Source organism: Ptychodera flava, chromosome 12, assembly GCF_041260155.1.
Source record: "Ptychodera flava strain L36383 chromosome 12, AS_Pfla_20210202, whole genome shotgun sequence".
Taxonomy (NCBI): Eukaryota; Metazoa; Hemichordata; class Enteropneusta; family Ptychoderidae; genus Ptychodera; species Ptychodera flava.
This window is the reverse complement of record NC_091939.1, coordinates 12304209-12323308: the sequence shown is the minus strand read 5'-3', so window position 1 is coordinate 12323308 and position 19100 is coordinate 12304209. Positions and strand designations below refer to the sequence as shown.

The window sequence follows — 19100 nt, the reverse complement described above, 5'->3', positions numbered from 1 at the left end:
TCTGTTTTTCTCCTAAATTGTGGACGGAGTGAAAAATATCTGACTCATGAAGACAAAATATTAATATGAAGATATTAAGATAAGAGTCCAACAGAAATTTGCTTCTTTTGTTTCTCAGAAGTTATATATATATCAATATTAGTATATATATATATATATATATATATATATATATATATATATATATATATATATATATATATTATATATATATATATCAATTACACGTTACCATAACGATAACTATTTAAAGGTAATTCTTAAGAACTGTAAAAAGGTCACCATTAACGATAACTTACGTTCAGAGTTACCTAAATTGAAGTTTAAAATGTAAAATTTAAGTGTCCAAGCTTTGTTGGACTGTTCAGTTGACCGAAATCATCGAAGTGATCGGTAGACACGTCATACTCCGATCCGCGTTAACATTTCCAGAGTAACGATTATTCTGTGAAATATTGCAAAACATCTTGGAGCATTGATTACATTGAATACTGTTACAGAAAACCTTAGCTCTCAAAATTGACATGAAATCCTTAACACGTAAATAGGTTAATCAATTGTAATATAAAATGTAAAATATGCTCTCATCTTGCTTCGTCACTCCCTCAGGTGTCAACGGCCAAAATGATGACGAGATAGGCAAGAAGTGATGACGCAAACAGTGAGCTGCCACCAACGACGATGCTGGAATCTGAAATAAAGACGACGCCATCTAACTTGATTTTCTTCTCCCGTGGTAGGGTATTTAGAGACTAAAAATATTTGCAGTGTGAGCTAGGTTAGCTAACAATCAATATGAAAGAAAAAAACAGATTATGAAACAAGGAATCAGTCCACGTCAAAATTTGGAAAAGTTTATGGAAAATTTACCGGGGCACTTTATACATGGTTAAGCAATTAATATAACCCTTTTCTAGCATCTGTTTAACCATCTCCATTACAAATGACCCATCTTGAAATCTGTCTGACATTTTTTCTCTGGTAATCATTTCAGTAGTCAGACGCTTAAATATGCTTTAGAAGTCCGAGTATTTTAAAATTAAAATGGCAAATCGTCGAATGATACAAAGATCAATGGCTGCTATAAAATACCTGACGATTTCAAAGTAACTCTTTGATTTTACATTTCCCGTCACATATTAGCATCGTGCAAAAAAGACAGGATTATGAAGGGTTTCCTCCTCTAATTATTGTGGTAATAATTCATTTGAAAAGGGTTTACATTTCACGTGACGTCATCAACTCACATGTGCCCCGGGCCCCGGATTATGAGGAAGCCTGGGTGCCGCTGCTTGCTTTTTGTAGAATGCCCCAAGGAATCTCGAAGACCACAAACACGTGAACATTATGATCAGTGAGTAGAAAGATTAAATGCAATCAATGACTTCACCCGTCTTTGTTTGAGAATGGGCGCGCCCAATGACTTTCGTAGACAACTCCCTTGTAATAATAATAGAACGTGACACCATGCAAACGACAGAACTTGAGGATTGCGCCCTCTCTGGCCTTGCGCACACGTTAACGTACTCACCTGTACATTCAACTTCAACACAGTCTAAATTATCGTTTGTGGCATCAGTAACATTGGATTTGGTGACAAACCAGTTTGCGTCGGTCGATGGGCTTACAGTAACACAGAAATATGACGATTCACCACATTTCTCTTGACCGAGCGCCAGCCTCACTTGGACATCGGCGAACGTGACCTCATCGCCAGCATTCAAGTCAAACCCTCTTAGTTCCGTCATAGAAGTCGTTTCTGCAGGAGCCTTGCCTTTCTCGTCCGAACCGGAAGTGTCTGTTGCCAGGAAACATTCAATATTCCAGTTATCATCACCACTTATATTGTGCGACGTGTCAGTTGTTTCTACGGTCACGTTGAATATCACTTTGGCGTTCTCTCCCGACATGATGACAGATGATGCTGGTGACGTCACCTGTACATTTTTCACCGTCAATTCTACAGCTAATGAGAGACAAAATTTTGCTCTTTAAAGGCACATTTTAGTAAACTTTGCTGTTATCGCCTATTTTAGGTATATCAGTTCCTGCTTTTTTGTTGTCCTGTTGTTATGTTTTTGATTATTTGATAAGTTTCTTAACTCACCTTGTTATTTGGCTTCGCCTGGTGGATAGAGCATGAATAAAATGAAAAAATAAACCATTCGGCCGATATGGAACATGTCTGAATTTTCAACGAAACTGCATTGGGTAGGATGATCAGGGTGTTTCTATCTTTCATTACATGAATTTGTATAAACAATTCTCGTTTCTTAAAGGATTTATGAACAAAAACAGATAGTTTATATTGTACATCCGTTTCTTTACATCTTAACAAAGCAAAGCACTTGTCTTGTGTCGGAAAAACACGAAATTTCTGTGGTATAAAATCGATTCTTTCTGACTCATACAAAGGACAAAATAGTAAAAAGTTACATTCATCTTCTATGATTGTTATACCTTTACATTATGGACATATTCTGAGATCTATGGGAATAGGTGGTGTACAATGACGGCCAATTTCGATTGCTAGTTTGTGGCTGGAACAGCGCAATTTCGCCAGATTCGATTTGAATTTCTTTATGTGAATATTTGACAGATATAACTCGGGCTCATGCATTGATTTGAAACTTGCGTAGCTGCGTAAACGGGAGTGATTATTTATGGAATCAGACGACTCTTGCCTGTAGCAATCTTGTAGTCTAGTGTGAAATAATTTTAAAAAGGTGCTGGAGTCGACGACTGCTGCTCATACCAAACTACACCAAAACCATAACGAAAAAGTAGTTCCCTTACTTTGGTTGCCCAGGTGACCTTTCCATTAGAATCAAAAGTTCTAATCATTTCATAACAGGCCTTGGGTATCGTGAATTTTCCATTTAGATTACTTTCAACCAGTATGCAATGCAACGTTTCATTTATGTACAAGCAAGAGGAAATCTCCCACACTCTCCCAGAAGTACTTCTGTGTTGACACTGGAATTTACACCCAAATAAATCTACAAAACTTAAATTGTATACGTTCTATTATTGGGGATACTCATAACCCCAGATTTCTGAACCGTAACAAATAATAGGTAAAATACACATATCGAAAAGTTTAAACGCCTGAAGTAAGGAAAGCCCACCTAACTTATTAATAACAATCTGAATCCTGTAGAGGGCTTTGTTTCCATTCATAACCAAATGTTCTTTCGCCGGTGACCAAGATAAACGTGAGGACAATATGATTCCAAGATAGTTGTAATGCTTAACAACATTGACAGGTGTATTCATATAAAACCACTTTTCGTACTGTTTCAGTATCCCCCATTTCTAAAAACAATAATTTTATGACTTGCCAAGATTTACAGACATTTTCCAGTGTTTGCAAAATAATTCTAGCTGATTCAATTTTCTTTGTAGTTTTATAGGCAAATCTGTGGCATCGGCCACATCATCTGCATACATGAGGATACTCATATTATTAAAATCATTGTTAACAAATATTCCATCACGGTCGTTCTTGTCCATGTAGGATTCAAGTTCATTTATAAATAAACTAAATAGTAAGGGACTGAGCATGCAGCCCTGTCGTGTACCAACCTTACATTGAAAGTATTCTGTAAGTCCACCATTGCATAGAACACATGCTTCAATATTTTCATACATAGATCTGAGGACTTTCAAAATATCACCGTGAACCCCATAAGATATTAATCTGTACCAAAGATATTTATGTGTAACATGATCAAATGCTTTAGAGAAATCAATAAATATACAGTATAATCTACCCTTTTGCTGTGATAAGTACTTTTGAACTAGACACTGTAAATTAAAAACGTTATCTATTGTGGAATAACCTTTACGAAAACCAGCCTGGGCTTCTGTAATAATGCCAGCTTCTTTTGTCCAATTTACCAACCGATTTTTAAGTATTTTAGTGAAGATTTTACTCATGCAAGACAACAAGGAAATGCCACGAAAATTATCCACATCTGTGAAAGCACCCTTTTTGTGTAGTGGGTAGATTATTCCCCTACTCCAAGTAATTGTAAAGAACGTGTCTTCAAAATAACATTTTATAAATCACAAAGACATTGAAAAAGAACACCGTGACTGTTCTCAAACATTTCATTTATAAGCCCATCAGGGCCTGGCGATTTTTCATTTCTTTTAAACCATAAATGCATTTACGAATTTCCTCAACTTTAATATTCTCATTTAATCCCAGCGGAGTATTATCTTTACACAACTCACAAGCTGTGTCATGATGAAGTTAATGTTGAGAAATATTTCTGTCAAACTCGGAAGGTACCTTATCTGTAGAAATATAAAACAAATCTTTAAAGTACTTGAACCATGTAGCTGAGCTAATTGTGTTATTTACATAATTTCCTTTGTAACCTTTAAGTTGCTTGACCGTTTCACAAAATTTGGAGTGGTCGTTCACACTTTCCAACATGGCATTTCGCCGGTTTATTCTATATTCGTCTGCTTTAATTTTACAAATATTCTTAAAGTTTTTCCGAGCATCAATATAATGTTTTAAGTCCCTTTGATTATTAGATTTACGACAGGTGTTCAAACATTTAAATATCGTCTGTCTTGCAACAACACAGCATTTATCCCACCAAGTTTGTTACTTTCAATTTGGCTTGTAGCTTTACTGCTTTTTGAAGACACAGCCATGTCAACTTCATTTCTTTTTTGTGTGATATATTTTTCTCTGAGTATATGTATGTTTTCTTTCTTTATGCAATGGGCCGAGGCCTCAGCATTTTGGAATTAAAGATATTATAATTACGTGAATTTATTTGCTGTCTATCGTTTTCCGAAAAAAGAGCAAACTCTCTATCGTAGGACGTTGCTTGCAAGCCGCGGAACATAGGGAGTAAACGTTTGAGAAGAAAACCTAGAACAGTGAGGACGAGTGCTAACGGCGGCCTGTTGTGTTTTATTTGTTATATGGTGTAGAGTTGAAGGACAAAGGAAAGTAACATGGTTCCTTAGTCGTGCAAGTCCCATACCCTTGCAAGGGAATATTAGCAGTTTTCTCATCTATGATGTTGCGATTGTCAATATTTCAATCTTAACCACCGATACACTGTAACAGGCTATCCCCTGACCAAGCTTGTCTTCTATTTGAATGTTGAAACTGTGGTCGCTCGCAAATTACGAAGCGTCTAAAAATCACACACTCCAGATAATTTACCTAATTTTCGGGTCGAACTTCATTTCGGGTCGTATTGTCCCGTACGCACAGCTGCAGACAGGACGAACCCCCTACCTTTAATCCTGTATTCGCAATACATCTGTTTCTTTCCTAACATCCTGTTTCCATTTTCTTTTATAGTTTATTCAGTGTGAAGCCTTTGCTTCATGGCAGGTGCCATGTCTTCGAAAGTTCATACTTGATTTCTAAGTTGATGGTCGTCCAACCATCCCTTAATTTATTAAAATTTGAAAATGATAATTGCGATAATTCCAATTGTAAAGTTCGGAACTATTTTTTGAAAAGAACGATAAATTATTTATTGATAATAAGGATTAGGAATTTGGAGGACATCTATTTTTTTCTTGAAATGGGGAGACCTTATTGAGTTTAACATCTTGTGGTGTAACATTATGATGCACGGAGAATGAGGGTTGGTTGGGAATAGCCAAAACTTCGGCAGTGGTGATGTTAAAAAATACATTACTTATATCGACCGTTACTTTCTCTATGCTTACCTGGACATCGTAAAATTCCAGCTTTATTTTCACCCTCACCAAGCGGTATGCATTTATAATCGTTTGAAAGATCGTCTACAGGTGATGGTGTAATGACAACACACTGATGGGTGTACAGTGCACACTTTTCAATGGCGCCCCCTAGTGTCACCGACGCTTCTAGGCCCGTCTTTTCCAGGCTTGTACTCTGTACATCTATGGGGAAGTTTTCGCCAGAGGGTAAGGATGTAGAAATGGCGGTCGATTTCTCGCTAGCTGCGATATAGTCGGCGTTGTTGGTGAAATATAAATCGATGGCCGCCACGGAACCGCTCTGTTCATCAACTGTATTGCCCAGTGTGACTTGGAGTGTGATTGTTGTAGGCTCGGAGACTTTGTAGACGCGACCTTCGATCGCTGGCTCAGTAATGGAGTACGATTCCAGTGAAATTTCAACTGAGAAAAGAAATTGGATCATTGTGGTCATAATATGTGGATATGTCATTTTCCTCTTTGCAAGGAATGCGTATCACGGGTGTTGATATTGGTGAGAATTTACGTTAAATGTATGAACCTCCCAGGATGCTCAAGTTTTTAATTAAACACTAATCGAGAGAAACACTACGTTTTCAGTAGCTTATTGTTCTACGCTATCATATCGGATCTTCCTTATTCTCTTGGTCACTAGTTTCTCTAGTTTCCGTACAACTCAAAGCACAAGGACAGACAGTAAAGACCAATATCTGTAACTTTTAATGATTTTTTTTTCACTGTTTATGTTTTGAATGTGAATTACAACTTGGAAGTGCTTGTTCTACTCCCCAGAGGATGTTAAAGTCCCTACTATTTAGCTTGCTAACACAGCGTCTATACGTGTACAATGCACTCTAAGAATAATTGGAGTTCGGACCAGAACTCACTTGTCGACAGTAACTTTACTTTACATATATATATATATATATATATATATATATATATATATATGTGTGTGTGTGTGTGTGTGTGTGTGTGTGTGTGTGTGTGTGTGTGCGTGTGTGTGTGTGTGTGTGCTTGGTTGACAAGCTGAAGACTGTGTACCTCAACATCAACATGCATATCAATGTCGCTCGGTATCTGCAGTGTCGATACGAGTCTGTAATAGATGGTGGACAATGTGATAACTGAATGTTTTAATAGTATTTTTCGTTCAGTCTCCAGATTACAGAGCTTCTTTTTCGCACGAGGTTTATTTGCAGAACTGGAATCATTCATCCATGAGGACAAAGGCCATTCGATTCATAATGCATCAACGCTAAAGCTCGGCAGGGGGGGGGGTGTGAAACTAAATACTGACATCTTTTCGTCAACACTTATCCTTCAAGACTTCAAGAATGTTGGAAACCCCTTACCTGGACACGTGACAGTTCCTGCCTCGTTTTCAGGTCCCAGACTTACACAGTGATAATCATTGCTTGCATCATCAGCAGGGTCGGGTGTCACCACAACGCAAAGATGAGTGTAGTCCGTACATTCAGTAACGTCACTAGCAATGACGTTAGCCGTTTTCGCTGTCTGCTCGAAGTTATCAGAGCCCTTCGCAACGGTCAGTGGAGTTTGTACTGTTGTAGCAATAGGGTCCGATTCCACCGTAGCAGAGCCAGTATCACCGTTGGTCAGTCGGATGTTGACGGCACTTATACTTCCATCGTAGTGCTGGTCGCTGTTCGAGAGCCCCAGGTCAAAGGTTATCTCTACTGGAGTTGTGGAACTGTACTGGCGGTTCTCGGGTCCCGTTATGGAAAATGACGCAACACTGACGTCAACTGTACTGACAATAATGAAAAGTAATTCACACAATGAAAACGGCAATTAATGTGACCGTTTATCATCAACACCATATTAAAGGAACAATTTTTTTAGAGTTATATATATATATTAGAGTTATAATAATATATATATATATATATATATATATATTATATATATATATATATATATATATATATATATATATATATATATATATATATATATATGTATAAGGTTGGAACATTGAAAGCTGAAGACTCGGATTAAATCATGTGGCGAGATTTGGTCCGAGAGGTCCGAGCAATGTGAAGAATAAAATTGAGAACAAATGTCAGTAAAAAAAAACATCACCTACATAGCATTGATACATTATATACAGAGATACGGCAAGAGATATTTCTTGCAATTTTCACGGAAAATGTTCAACAAGTAGATGAAAAAATGATTTTTAAATTTGGTGCGATCGCGTTTACGACTGCCCAGAAAGATTTAAAATTGACTTTTCTTCCTATTTGAACAGGACACAGAAACTTACCGTTTGGACAGAATAGCGCACCAGCTTCTTGATCATCTAGTTCGAGGCATAGTGAGGCGATCACAGCGTCAGCTTCATCCTCTGCAACCACGCACAGGTGTGTCCACTCATCGCACTGTGTGTCGTCTGTTACTGTGACTGCTGCCGTGGATTGCACGGCATCGTTATCAGAATCACCAGCTCCTACGGTTACTGGCAAGGACGCTTCATCGAGCACCGCAAAAGCTGCCGACTTTCTCACACTGTCAGAGCTGTAATCCGAGCTGTTTGTAAGGTAGAGATCCAGGCTTGTGATCTCCTTGGCGTAAAACTGGTCAGTGTTGCTGAAACCTATCGTCAAATCAATGCTTGTATCCCCCGTCAGATAAATTGTCGTCGATGGGTCCGTGACAGAAAATGAAGAAATCGTCACCGAGTCATCTACGAGACAGAGAATTGAATAAAACAGGAGATTACGTTTCCATTCTCTGCCTTTACTGAAGTTTCTCTATGCGAATTACTTTAATAACAATAATAGTTTATTCCACTTCCACTGTAGGCCTCCAGCCCCATGTACTGGAATGTTCTTATATGCGAATTAAAAAGACGATCAATTATTATTTATTTCAGTGTAATCACACTTATTTATTTTATTCATAATTCGCTCGTTGGTTGGTTCATTTATACAATCCTTAGTTCTGTCGTCTGTATATCTTGTCGTGTATAGGAAAAGCGCCCGTGAACGATAGAAAATTATGATTTCACTGTCTGTGCCTGCGTGTGTCCAAAAGAATGAGAAATTACCATATAACAAGTTATATAACATATACCATATATTTGACAATTGCAACTAAGCAGAACACAAGTACCAGACTGACACCATAAACGTGCGAGAGGTGTCCGAAATGAAAAAGTATGTTGATTGCAACTGGAAGCTAAGACCAAATAAAAATATGTATTTTCGGTAACTCTACTTCAAATCTCTCACATTTTAAACATGTTTTTTCGCGATTTTTTAAATCGTGTATGGTTTTACCTATTTTTGCTCTTCGTTAATGGTCTTAACCCAATGAAGATTTAAAAACAATTGAAAAAGTTCCCAATTGATCTACCCTATTTTCTGAAGGCTTTTCACGGAAACACACAACTTAATTTGCCTAACACAGCGTCAGGTACACTGGAATGGGTTTTATAGATAAAGTTTTTGATTTCGTTTGTCGTATGGTCACTACACTCCCCACCAGGGAATCAATTCTCTGGTCATCTTCCCATCGTAGAAGCTCCCAATGTCCTCTCCCCGCTTCAACTCCATTGCTCTCTCTCTCTCTCTCTCTCTCTCTCTCTCTCTCTCTCTCATCTCTCTCTCTCTCTCTCTCTCTCTCTCTCTCTCTCATATTTGATTTTACTTTCCCCGCGGACAAACCCTCGCAAAAGATCTGAATCCAACATACTCCAAGCCCGGCCGTAAGACATTTTGTAAAGTTACTTGTTCAGCGAAAAAACCCATAAATTTTCCCGCCTCGCTTGCAAATACCTTTTCACGCGTACATCTTTGTTTACTTGACCTGTTTACCGGGCGACGTGCTTTTTAGGCATTGTACAAGAAACCGTAAAGAGAATGTTTTGTGTGAAAAGACTGAGATGTTAACCTACATGCTGGGGTAGACGAGAAAATCTGCAGCAAAAAACTTGTTTTGATAAATACCTTGTGGACAATGCTTTGTACCGGCATCTGCGGCAGTATTTCCAAAGCCAAGGCACCTGTCGTCATTCGTGACGTCATTATCTCCCTCGCTGGTCAACACCACGCACACGTGTGTGTAGCTCTCACAATTGTTCTCATCAACCGATAACGTCGCAGTGATGTCTACAACAGGTTCATCAGTCGCGCTTGCGGGGACCGCAATCGGCGAGGTGCCGTAATTTGTATCGAAAGCTGACGATTTGATATCTGCACTGTCATATTCGCCGTTGTTGGTCAGGTACAATTTGATGTCGCTGACGCTTCCAGCCGTCTGCGAGTCAGAGTTGTCCAAAGTAATGTTGAATGTAACATCGGTGCCTACCGATGTCAAATACGTCAGGCTATCGGCGCCATTCACAGAGAATGAGGAGACTGTCACATCTGTTAAACGGACACAACAAAGATAAACATGGTCACGTCATTCAAAGGAAATGCTCCACTTTCAATGTAAAAAATAGTGAAGTATGGTATAGGCCCTTCTACAGAGTCAGTAGCTGTGTCAATTACAGTTTCTTGTTCTCTTCAGCAGGATATGTTGAGATACACAATATTTTCAGCCTGCCAATGACTCGGTCCTGTACATTAGTGTTGACAAGTTACATGTAATTCTGGTTCAGACTATAAATCAAATGTATTTACATGTGTATACGCTGTGTTGACAAGCTACATACTTCAACATTCTTTTGGGAAGTAGAACAAGATTGTAAAATTGACACACACAAAAAAAATAGTGAACAAGACTATAAAACGTTATAGCTACTGGCCCTTTGAGCATGTTAAATGCAAGGCGAATAGATTTCATGCAACTAGAAAGGGAGCTAATTCGAACTTCTTTTGTTAGTGATACTAGATAAACACCAATGTTCAGCTGCCAGGAAGGTTACAGCTGATTGGTGGGTTGTAATAATTCGCTGTTTTAAAATGATTCATTAATGTCATTAATATTAAGTCCATTTAACAAACGTCAAGCTTCCCGAGATGCTGCACAATGCCAATTAAATAATGGAGGTTACTATAAAAGTTTATAAGACGTTCTCTTTTCTTGAGTTAGACTGTGCTCTTTAAGAGGGCAACGGGATTGTGCATACAACTTACTCGCCGCAGTTTTGAAATTGGAAAGCGTCAAAAGCAGACTCAATTAACCGTGCTGGTAAACTTGCCCCACACATTGCAAACAACGCCATAACTGCAGTCCGGTTTGAGGACTCACCCACCCTCTTGCGAATCGGAGCGGAGCGCAGCCAGCGGTAGAATTTAGCAAGGAACCAGATCGGTCACGTCTCTGCTTTTGTCTGGTTCCCTGACCCATTTCCCGGTAGAGGGCGTGGGGAAATATAGGGTCCCTATATTTCCCCACGCCCTCTACCGGGGAAATGGGTCAGGGAACCAGACTAGTCTCTGCTTCAGTCGTCTTCATTTGCATTCCGACAGACATAAGTGAAATTAGAGGGCGCTGTGTTCTTTCGGAACTTACCTTGTGACGATGCAAAATGGAGTGCTGCAGCGAGAAAGACCCCCACTCTCAGCATTGTTTCTGTCAATCTGAAAAGAAACACTACACTATAAAAAATTGTTTAAAATTCTCCTTATAGTTGTTCTTATCACTTTCGAGACACTAAAATGCATTTGGTTGTATCATAGACCCTCGAGATTGGACTTTCACCATTCGAATAAAACTGTTCTCGCTATGCGGCGTAAATACATTTCGACAAATGTTATGCCACTGAGTTTCCTTTTAGTATACGTGTGTCCGTAAGTCGCCTTTCTGGTTGAAAAATCTAATGGAATAAAACAATGTCGCGTTATTAAAACATCTACAGATAATGTTAATGCAGATTATACAAGGCATGTTTTTCGAAACCCGCATGGCTCCACTTCTGAGAATAGGGTTATCAAAAATCATATCGCTTGCCGCACTGAACGATCGTCATAGCAACGGCAGTATTATTTTCCGAGTCAGTGATGGTGCGGCCTCATTGAGCGATGGAAATTGATATATGTGGATTTGGAGAAAGGGGATGGATATAATATAAGTACAGAGGAGTGATACGTATTTTCATTATTCATCGCAACTCTAATCACTAATGCCATCCCTGTGTTTACTTAAAGGTGAATAATTCACGTATGTCGTCGACTGTCTCACCCTAACTGCGAAAGTTTCGTACAAATTCTGTACTCGATTGAAGTGAGGTTAGTGCTGGTTGTGGACAGTCGTCAAGACCAACAACTCATTCGTCTCTCTCAATTAGAATTGGAGGCATGTTTGAGCTGAAGCCAAAAACACAGTGCGTTACAATGTGTTGGTTTCGGTTATTATTCGATTTTGCATGCATCATCCTGTCGACAGAACGAGTCATTCTTTTGGGTACAGGAACTCTTAGGCTGCGCTCACAAAACTGGCGGGGGTTGAGGTACCGTGATGGAAATCTTATTTTTTTCAGATCAGCCCTCCATACCCTAAAAAAGTTTTTAGGTCCCCCTTCCCGTCTATATGAATCAAAATGATTTTTTAAGTCTCCCAAATTATCATATAGCCGCATATTTATTAGGATGCACGTAGAAAAAAATAAACATGACATTGTGTATTGCGCTGTTCTGTTCGACACTACCTCTTACCAGCAGTTTTTAGAGCCACCAAATTCTTATATTGTTTTCATTTTTAAATGCATCAGTTGACTTTTTTGATTTATCAGTCTAAGTCAATTTGAGTTAATCCAACTCTGACCAGGTCAATGGCACATGTTGACGACACACAAAATGATGACCATGAGAGAGTATGCAAGTTGTGAATTCTTAGCTATATTTGCTAAATTGTGAACAACTGAGCAAAGTGACCCGCCGCAAAAACATATTTTTTTCAAAAGTACATGACATATCCGACTTAGATGCTACTTATAAATTTAATGTTTTACAAAATTGACAATACTAGAAGGTTAAAATATTCCATCAATATTCCATGTTTTACAAAATTGACAATACTAGAAGGTTAAAATATTCCATCAAATGAACGTTTTCATCTCAAAAATTTTGGAATAATAATGGCAAATCTGGTAAAAAATAAATAATTCCATTTAGTCACATTTTTTTCATTTATTTGAGAGTCTTTACTGTTTAATGTTTTACTTTTGTGTTGTCGTACGATAAGATGTTAAAATTTCATTCACTGCACAAACTTGAAATAAACGCTTTTATGTATGAAAAACAGTGCCTTTCCATTGTACATTTGTAGAAAATTAAGCATGTTGACCCAATCTTTTTTCTCCAATGTTTGATTATCCTCATATGCCAGAATTCAAAAATGCCCGGTTACTTTTAAGTCTCCTGGTCTTCCATGTGTTCCTCTATTGCCTAATCTTGTGTAAAGACACAAACTCTCTTCTCAAACTACATCAGAGTCAGAGCTATCACTGTCACTGTCGGTATGCAGTGACAGTGACACTGCCCGTAGGCAGTAGCAAGGGAGTAGCTGTATTAAATTTGATAATTTTGACGATATTTTTGTCCAGTTTATACAATTGCGTTCTTGTTCTTCTCCTTCAGTATGTTGAGTTGTCCAGAATTCAGCTTGCCAACACAGTATACATGTACCATGCATTTGTATCATTGACAAATGACGTTAAGTCTGACTCCAGTTCCATCATCACCAATATACAGGCTTTGTTGTGTGTTTCAGTATGCTGTAGAGAGACAGTGAGTGTTACGTATTCGTGTGTCGTGACCAGGTGAACAAGTTTAGCACCTTAAATTTTGCCTTTCATCTTGTTACGTGACCAGGTGTGTTAATGAATTATTCATTTCCAACCGTTTAAAAAACTCGCTTGCCACGTCGCGGTGTTCTTTTTCATTGCCATGACCAGTGGGTGTCCACGTCAGTTTACTCTCTGATGTTGTGAGGTTTGAAACTAGTTCAGTTTACCTGTTTATACGTTTGGGCACTGGGAACATAATTCTGTAGTTACCGTCAGCCATATCATTACTGTGGATTCTGTGGACATCCAAAGAACTTCCGTTCCGGTGAGTGTTACCACGAACTAAAAGTCCCATTGGTAGGCAGTTTGTGCCGTTATTCGTGTACGCGGACTATTGCCTGAACCTGTGTGTTGGTGTCTATTATTCGTGGACTGTCGCTTGTCGCACGTCGGTTAACGTTAAGGTAGTATGCACCTCGAAAGTGAAAGACTTAAACTTTTGCTCTAACTTAAACTTTTGCTCTAACTTTCCTCAGGGATCTTTCAATCATTCTCTTTCAAATTAAGAATAAAAATAGGGGGGGTCACCGTGTAAATTTTTGTACTAGAGAAACAATTACCCAAGATTTACCGATATTGGAAATTCAAAATGGCCGCCATCCCTGTGTTAACTCTATGGAGAAAAATAAAAAAATTCGAATTTCGAAAAACTTTGCCGGTGAAAAGTTTTCTTTCACCAAGAGCTTTAAAATGATCCCCCATATGTGGTATATCAGAAGAGAATTGTAAAAGTTTGAGAGGTCCGAATGTCTGTCCCCGGGGTGCGTTCTACCTCAAATCCAAGGTAAAGAGCGCTCTCGTCGGACACTGAACATTTCAGTTTACCATTAGGTTAGATTTATTTAGCCACCTGCTGGTCACGTTTTGATGATAAGTTTTGTTTTATCACTGTTTTCTTTGCATAATAGATTAATTTACTTTGCTTAATACTTGGAGCACTGTCTTTTGTTTTGACTAGCTTTTGGGCAATTACGCCGGACTTCCCTTTGATGACACTAACTTGTTGCACTGCCACTTGTTTCCGCTTCCGAAGTCGGTGGCTGGTGCGTCTTTTTTATTCATTCGAAGAAGACTCGTATCGATCGATTCCATTTCTTCTTCCAGATCCAAAACCTCCTTCATTTCGTCTGTTTCACTCTGCAAAGGTGTTTTGAATTCACAGTCGGCGAATCGTACATTCTCTGCATGCCGCACACACTCATCTTCATGGTCCCGTGACCGAGTCTGAAGACTCGTCAAACTTCAACCATTTTCCATTGTTAAGGCAGACAAAATTTTGCCCATCTGAGATTGACTAACGATCTCGATTGCACCACTTGCCAGCGAATAACCGGCATCAACGGCATCAACCGGAACAACTGTCATCTTTAAAAAAACCGCGTCTAGCTCAGGGTCTTAACAAATGCAAGAAACTGTATTCGATACATTTCACAGAAATACTGAAAAAAATTGCAGCTTCTGCCGCCTTACAATGCAATTTTGTTTTGGCGAAAATTTAATTGCGTTCATATATTTTTAGATTTTTCGAGATAAAAGTCATAAAATGCAACAAAATGGTTCACGATTTTTAAAAATTATTACTAACATTAAAACCATTGGATGACATCGAAATGTTGGGAACCAAAATATTTTCAGGTCCCCCTTATAGGCAGAGCAAAACCTTCAAGTCCCCCCTCTACTACCCCCAGAATATTCGAATTCCCCTGAATTCCTCCAGCCCCTAGCCTTTTTTTGTGAATGCAGCCTTAAACGTAAAGAACAGGTATTTAAACTCTGAAAATGAAACCCTACAAAGTCTAAAAAGCAGCAAAGTATGTCTCGCCGTTGGTATGCATGTCATTTCGATGTACCACTACTCCGTCACGACTTGGACCCTTTGCTCAGTAACGTTACGGTTCAGCCGGACTTGTTCATATCGGCTGTAGTTGAAATCGTACTGTCTAGCCTCATTTGTTCACAATTTACATTTCTTTATGGACCAAAACAGACTAAAACGCCATCATTTGCCATTTTTGTTTATAATTTCATTAATTTGCGAAGTCAAAGATCCATCAGCTGCAAGTTCTTATTCTTGTTCTATGTTCGTAAACTCTTCCGCTCTTTCTACTTTCAAAAATCACGCCGAAATGCGAAGCGTTCAACTTGTCAAGAAAGCCTGCCGCACAGATGAATGGCTCTTGCCTTTTAACTGTACACAATACGTGTCGCAGTCGTTGGTTCTGCACTCAGTCTCGAATGAAAAGTCGCGTTGTATCTCCTCGCCTGATGCATGAGACGAATACGCCATAAGTGATCCCCTCGTCTGTTGGACGAATACACAGTACTGAAGATTTCCCATAATTCATCATGATTTGTACACACGGAAACTCCTCAGTGGAATCTACTGTGTCTCACATGTCTAGACAAATTCACAGACTAGTTTTTTAAATTCTGAAATCGTACTTTTGAGGACACCATTCTTCTCAATTCCCATTTTAAATGATTTAGAAAAGTATGCTTGATTGAGAGAAGAGATAGCATTTTTGTAAAATTTTCCACTGATTGTGTCTTCAGCCATACAGAATAATGTAATGAAAAGTAGGGAGACTAGTTGCACCTGTTTTATGAAACAAAAGGATATTGATTTTTTCCAAACAGAAAGACAAAAGAAATTTGCATGCTAAGTTTCCTCAGTTTGCTAAGTTTTCCCTTCAGTTTGTCATAACTTGCTGCCTAAAAGTATGGCATTTGTAGTACCTGCAGAATGTGACTTTTACCGTTATTTAATGGTTTCTTTGAAATTTATACTGAAATATCTAATCGTACTTTCAATAGATATAATTAATCAATTATCTAGAGGCTTTAGATTATTGCTTTTAGGCAGTACTGAAAAAGTTATAAACATTTTAATGTCGTGTGTACAAATCAAACTGAATTGTGGGTAATTTATTGTACTGTGGAATACGCCGTTATTACATGTAAAGCTAAGTTCTCTGGACCATGTACACGACGTCGTGTATGACGCAATCAATCCACACGATCCAGTAGCCTTTAGTTGAAAATGCAGAGCTTTCATTTCACTCATTAATTAACCAAAAAAACCCATACGTGATAATTTGTCATGGCAAACGGCGAGGCTTCACGAGAGTACTGTAAACAATCAGTCTAGACACAGATGTTACCCGGTGATCCGCAGAGAAGTATTTGGAGAAAGACAGCTGGCATGAAATAAAAATTCCTCTCAACAAACAAATATCCTGTCGTGATAAAAATGAAGCCATGCTTACCTAAATACAACATATTTCATCGATTTGACTCTTACTTAGAAATCGCCCAAGACAAACTATGGCTTCAAAAGAAGATGGTTTTGTGAAAGGTAAATGTGAAAAGAAAAGTGTTCTGAACTTAATATGTTTGTAACACGTTTCATGATCGCCGAACAATATCATTTGATTACGATTTTACACTGTGTACTTAGTATTTAATGGTGTATGCACTTAGCAAAACAGTCTTCTGCGACCTCTGAGAGCTCCAAAACTCCCGTTATTGAAAACTTTGGTAAGATCAACCACACAACACAGAGAAAGGAAACTCTTATTGAAGTATGATGCAGCTCCCCATCTCTGTCGCTGATTCCATGTGTGTATGTCAGAATTTTTATGCAAGCGTGTTTATTTTGATACTGGGAATTTTGACGAATCGTTATTTTAAGAGCAGGATGTTGCAGGATTCCAGCTTCCCTAAAGGTACACCTCGTCCAAACGGTTTAACTGTGCTTACATTATATCTAAAATATCTGAAGAATACACCTCAGACGACTATAAAATGCATATCAGATACCATCACAAAGTACTCAAAGAAAAATTACAAAATCTATGCCATACTTGATTTGCGATCCCTCCATATTATGCGTCACATGCGTCGGACAGCTCTTGTTGGTTTTAGGACCCGTCATTTACATCAAATCTTTACTACGGTAACGTGAAGCCCAGCTGATCGATTAGACTTACCAAATTAATAACGATCTGTCAAGATTAAACATATCTGGAAAATGCCACTGCAGATCACGTCAGATATGTCTCAAGACATAAATGATAGATCAATATCGAACTGCAGCGGTAGGGGAAAAGTCATAAATTCCCAACACTCATCTAATGGTTACTTAGAGAATTTGGAGTGGTAAAACAAATTAACTACTCTTAAAAGATGAGAAATGTTTTCGACACGTAATTATTTCCAGAGCGCTCACATTGGACGCATTTGTCGTCTGATTTTTGTGTGCGCACCGGCAGATGTTGCTCATAAAACTACTGCGTAATCCTGTTCAATGATAGGTATGATGTCACGCTTGTTTTATATTTTTGAAATAAAAATGTCAATGTTATTTGTAAATTGAATGTTAAGTAAAAAGAAACAATATGTTCTCTATAAGACATAGAGGCACTTGTGGTAACACAGAAGACAGTTTCAGTTTTACCCAGCCGTCGTTGATGTTCACTGAAAAATGAATATTTCGAGCGGAATTCAATCCGGAAAGATGATATTCATCCTGTCGAATTTCGACTAAATCATATTTAGCCGACAGCAACCTTCTTACGAATTCTCTACACACTCTCCGGGATGCAGGGTAGCCATGGTTACCGATCATGGGCCGCGGGCACGCTCTAAGTCACCCGTTTCATTTCGGTAATTACACGCAACGTTCGGATTTATTTGAAATTCTCTTCTTTGAGACATTGATGGTTGTCTATAAATGGTCTAGACATAGTCGATGTATGGCTATTTTCTCTCTTTATCTATGGATGTGTCTATCTACGTTTGTGTCTCCATCTGTCTGTTTCCTTCGACCCTTTCCTCCCTTACATTTCTACCTCCCTCGATCTCTCTTGTCACTCTATCCGTCTACCCCCTCCCTCCGCGCCACTTGTACGTGTTGTCTCGTCTTCTGCTTATCTCACTATCTGTCTGTCGGTACAGTCTGATCTGTCCGTATACAAAGTTATGAGAAAGAACAGTTGACAGTTCGAGGTGAGAAATTTGCGTTTATACTTCTACGTTGTGCAATGTTTATAAGCAATCATTTCAAAGGGATATCTCCAGTGTGGTCAGTTTTATCATTGTCTGTCCCCTCGAAGTAGTAAAAATATTGTAATTCTCAAGTGCGACATAAAATGACTTTTTTCGCATCACTGTATCATTTCCCAGCAGAAGAAGGAAATAGAAGTGCGTGGAAAATATAGCTATTATTTTCTTGTAATTTGTCACTGATAAGTCCAGTTTCTTCCTCCAGAATTTAAAATGGTATTTACTGAGGCTGGCGTTTCGCACATCAGCAATATATGGAAACTCTCCCTCTGAAAGTTCGCAGACATTCGACACCGCAAGGCTTACTTTCACTTTCTGTCGCTTGCCATGCATACGAGGCGCCGTTTCGAATAAGTCAAATGAGGTCTTTCTTGGAAGTAATTGAAAAGGGTAATTATCGATGCAATGATGGATAGGTATCTGTTCTACTACATTATATGATGAGGTTTTTGTTAGTATAGTTGTATGTTATTAGCAATTATACCAAATACCTCGCCATGTTTCACAGCCTGAACAAAATGGATTCTAAAAGAGCATTTTAGGACAAGCC

The 19100-nt window shown here is 38.5% G+C and overlaps 1 protein-coding gene across 1 annotated transcript in view; it reads right to left on the bottom strand.

The window, feature by feature from the left end:
- Positions 1 to 239: 239 nt before the first annotated feature.
- LOC139146042 (uncharacterized) overlaps positions 240 to 19100 on the bottom strand; it is a 19844-nt gene continuing 983 nt past the window's right edge. The window contains exons 2-8 of the mRNA XM_070717489.1: positions 11212 to 11279; positions 9699 to 10118; positions 8015 to 8434; positions 7080 to 7493; positions 5713 to 6147; positions 1532 to 1966; positions 240 to 691 (exon numbers count right to left, since the gene is read on the bottom strand). Coding sequence (XP_070573590.1) covers positions 606 to 691; positions 1532 to 1966; positions 5713 to 6147; positions 7080 to 7493; positions 8015 to 8434; positions 9699 to 10118; positions 11212 to 11266 — 2265 coding nt within the window. The 5' untranslated portion in view covers positions 11267 to 11279 and the 3' untranslated portion in view covers positions 240 to 605. The remainder of the gene's footprint in view (positions 692 to 1531; positions 1967 to 5712; positions 6148 to 7079; positions 7494 to 8014; positions 8435 to 9698; positions 10119 to 11211; positions 11280 to 19100) is intronic.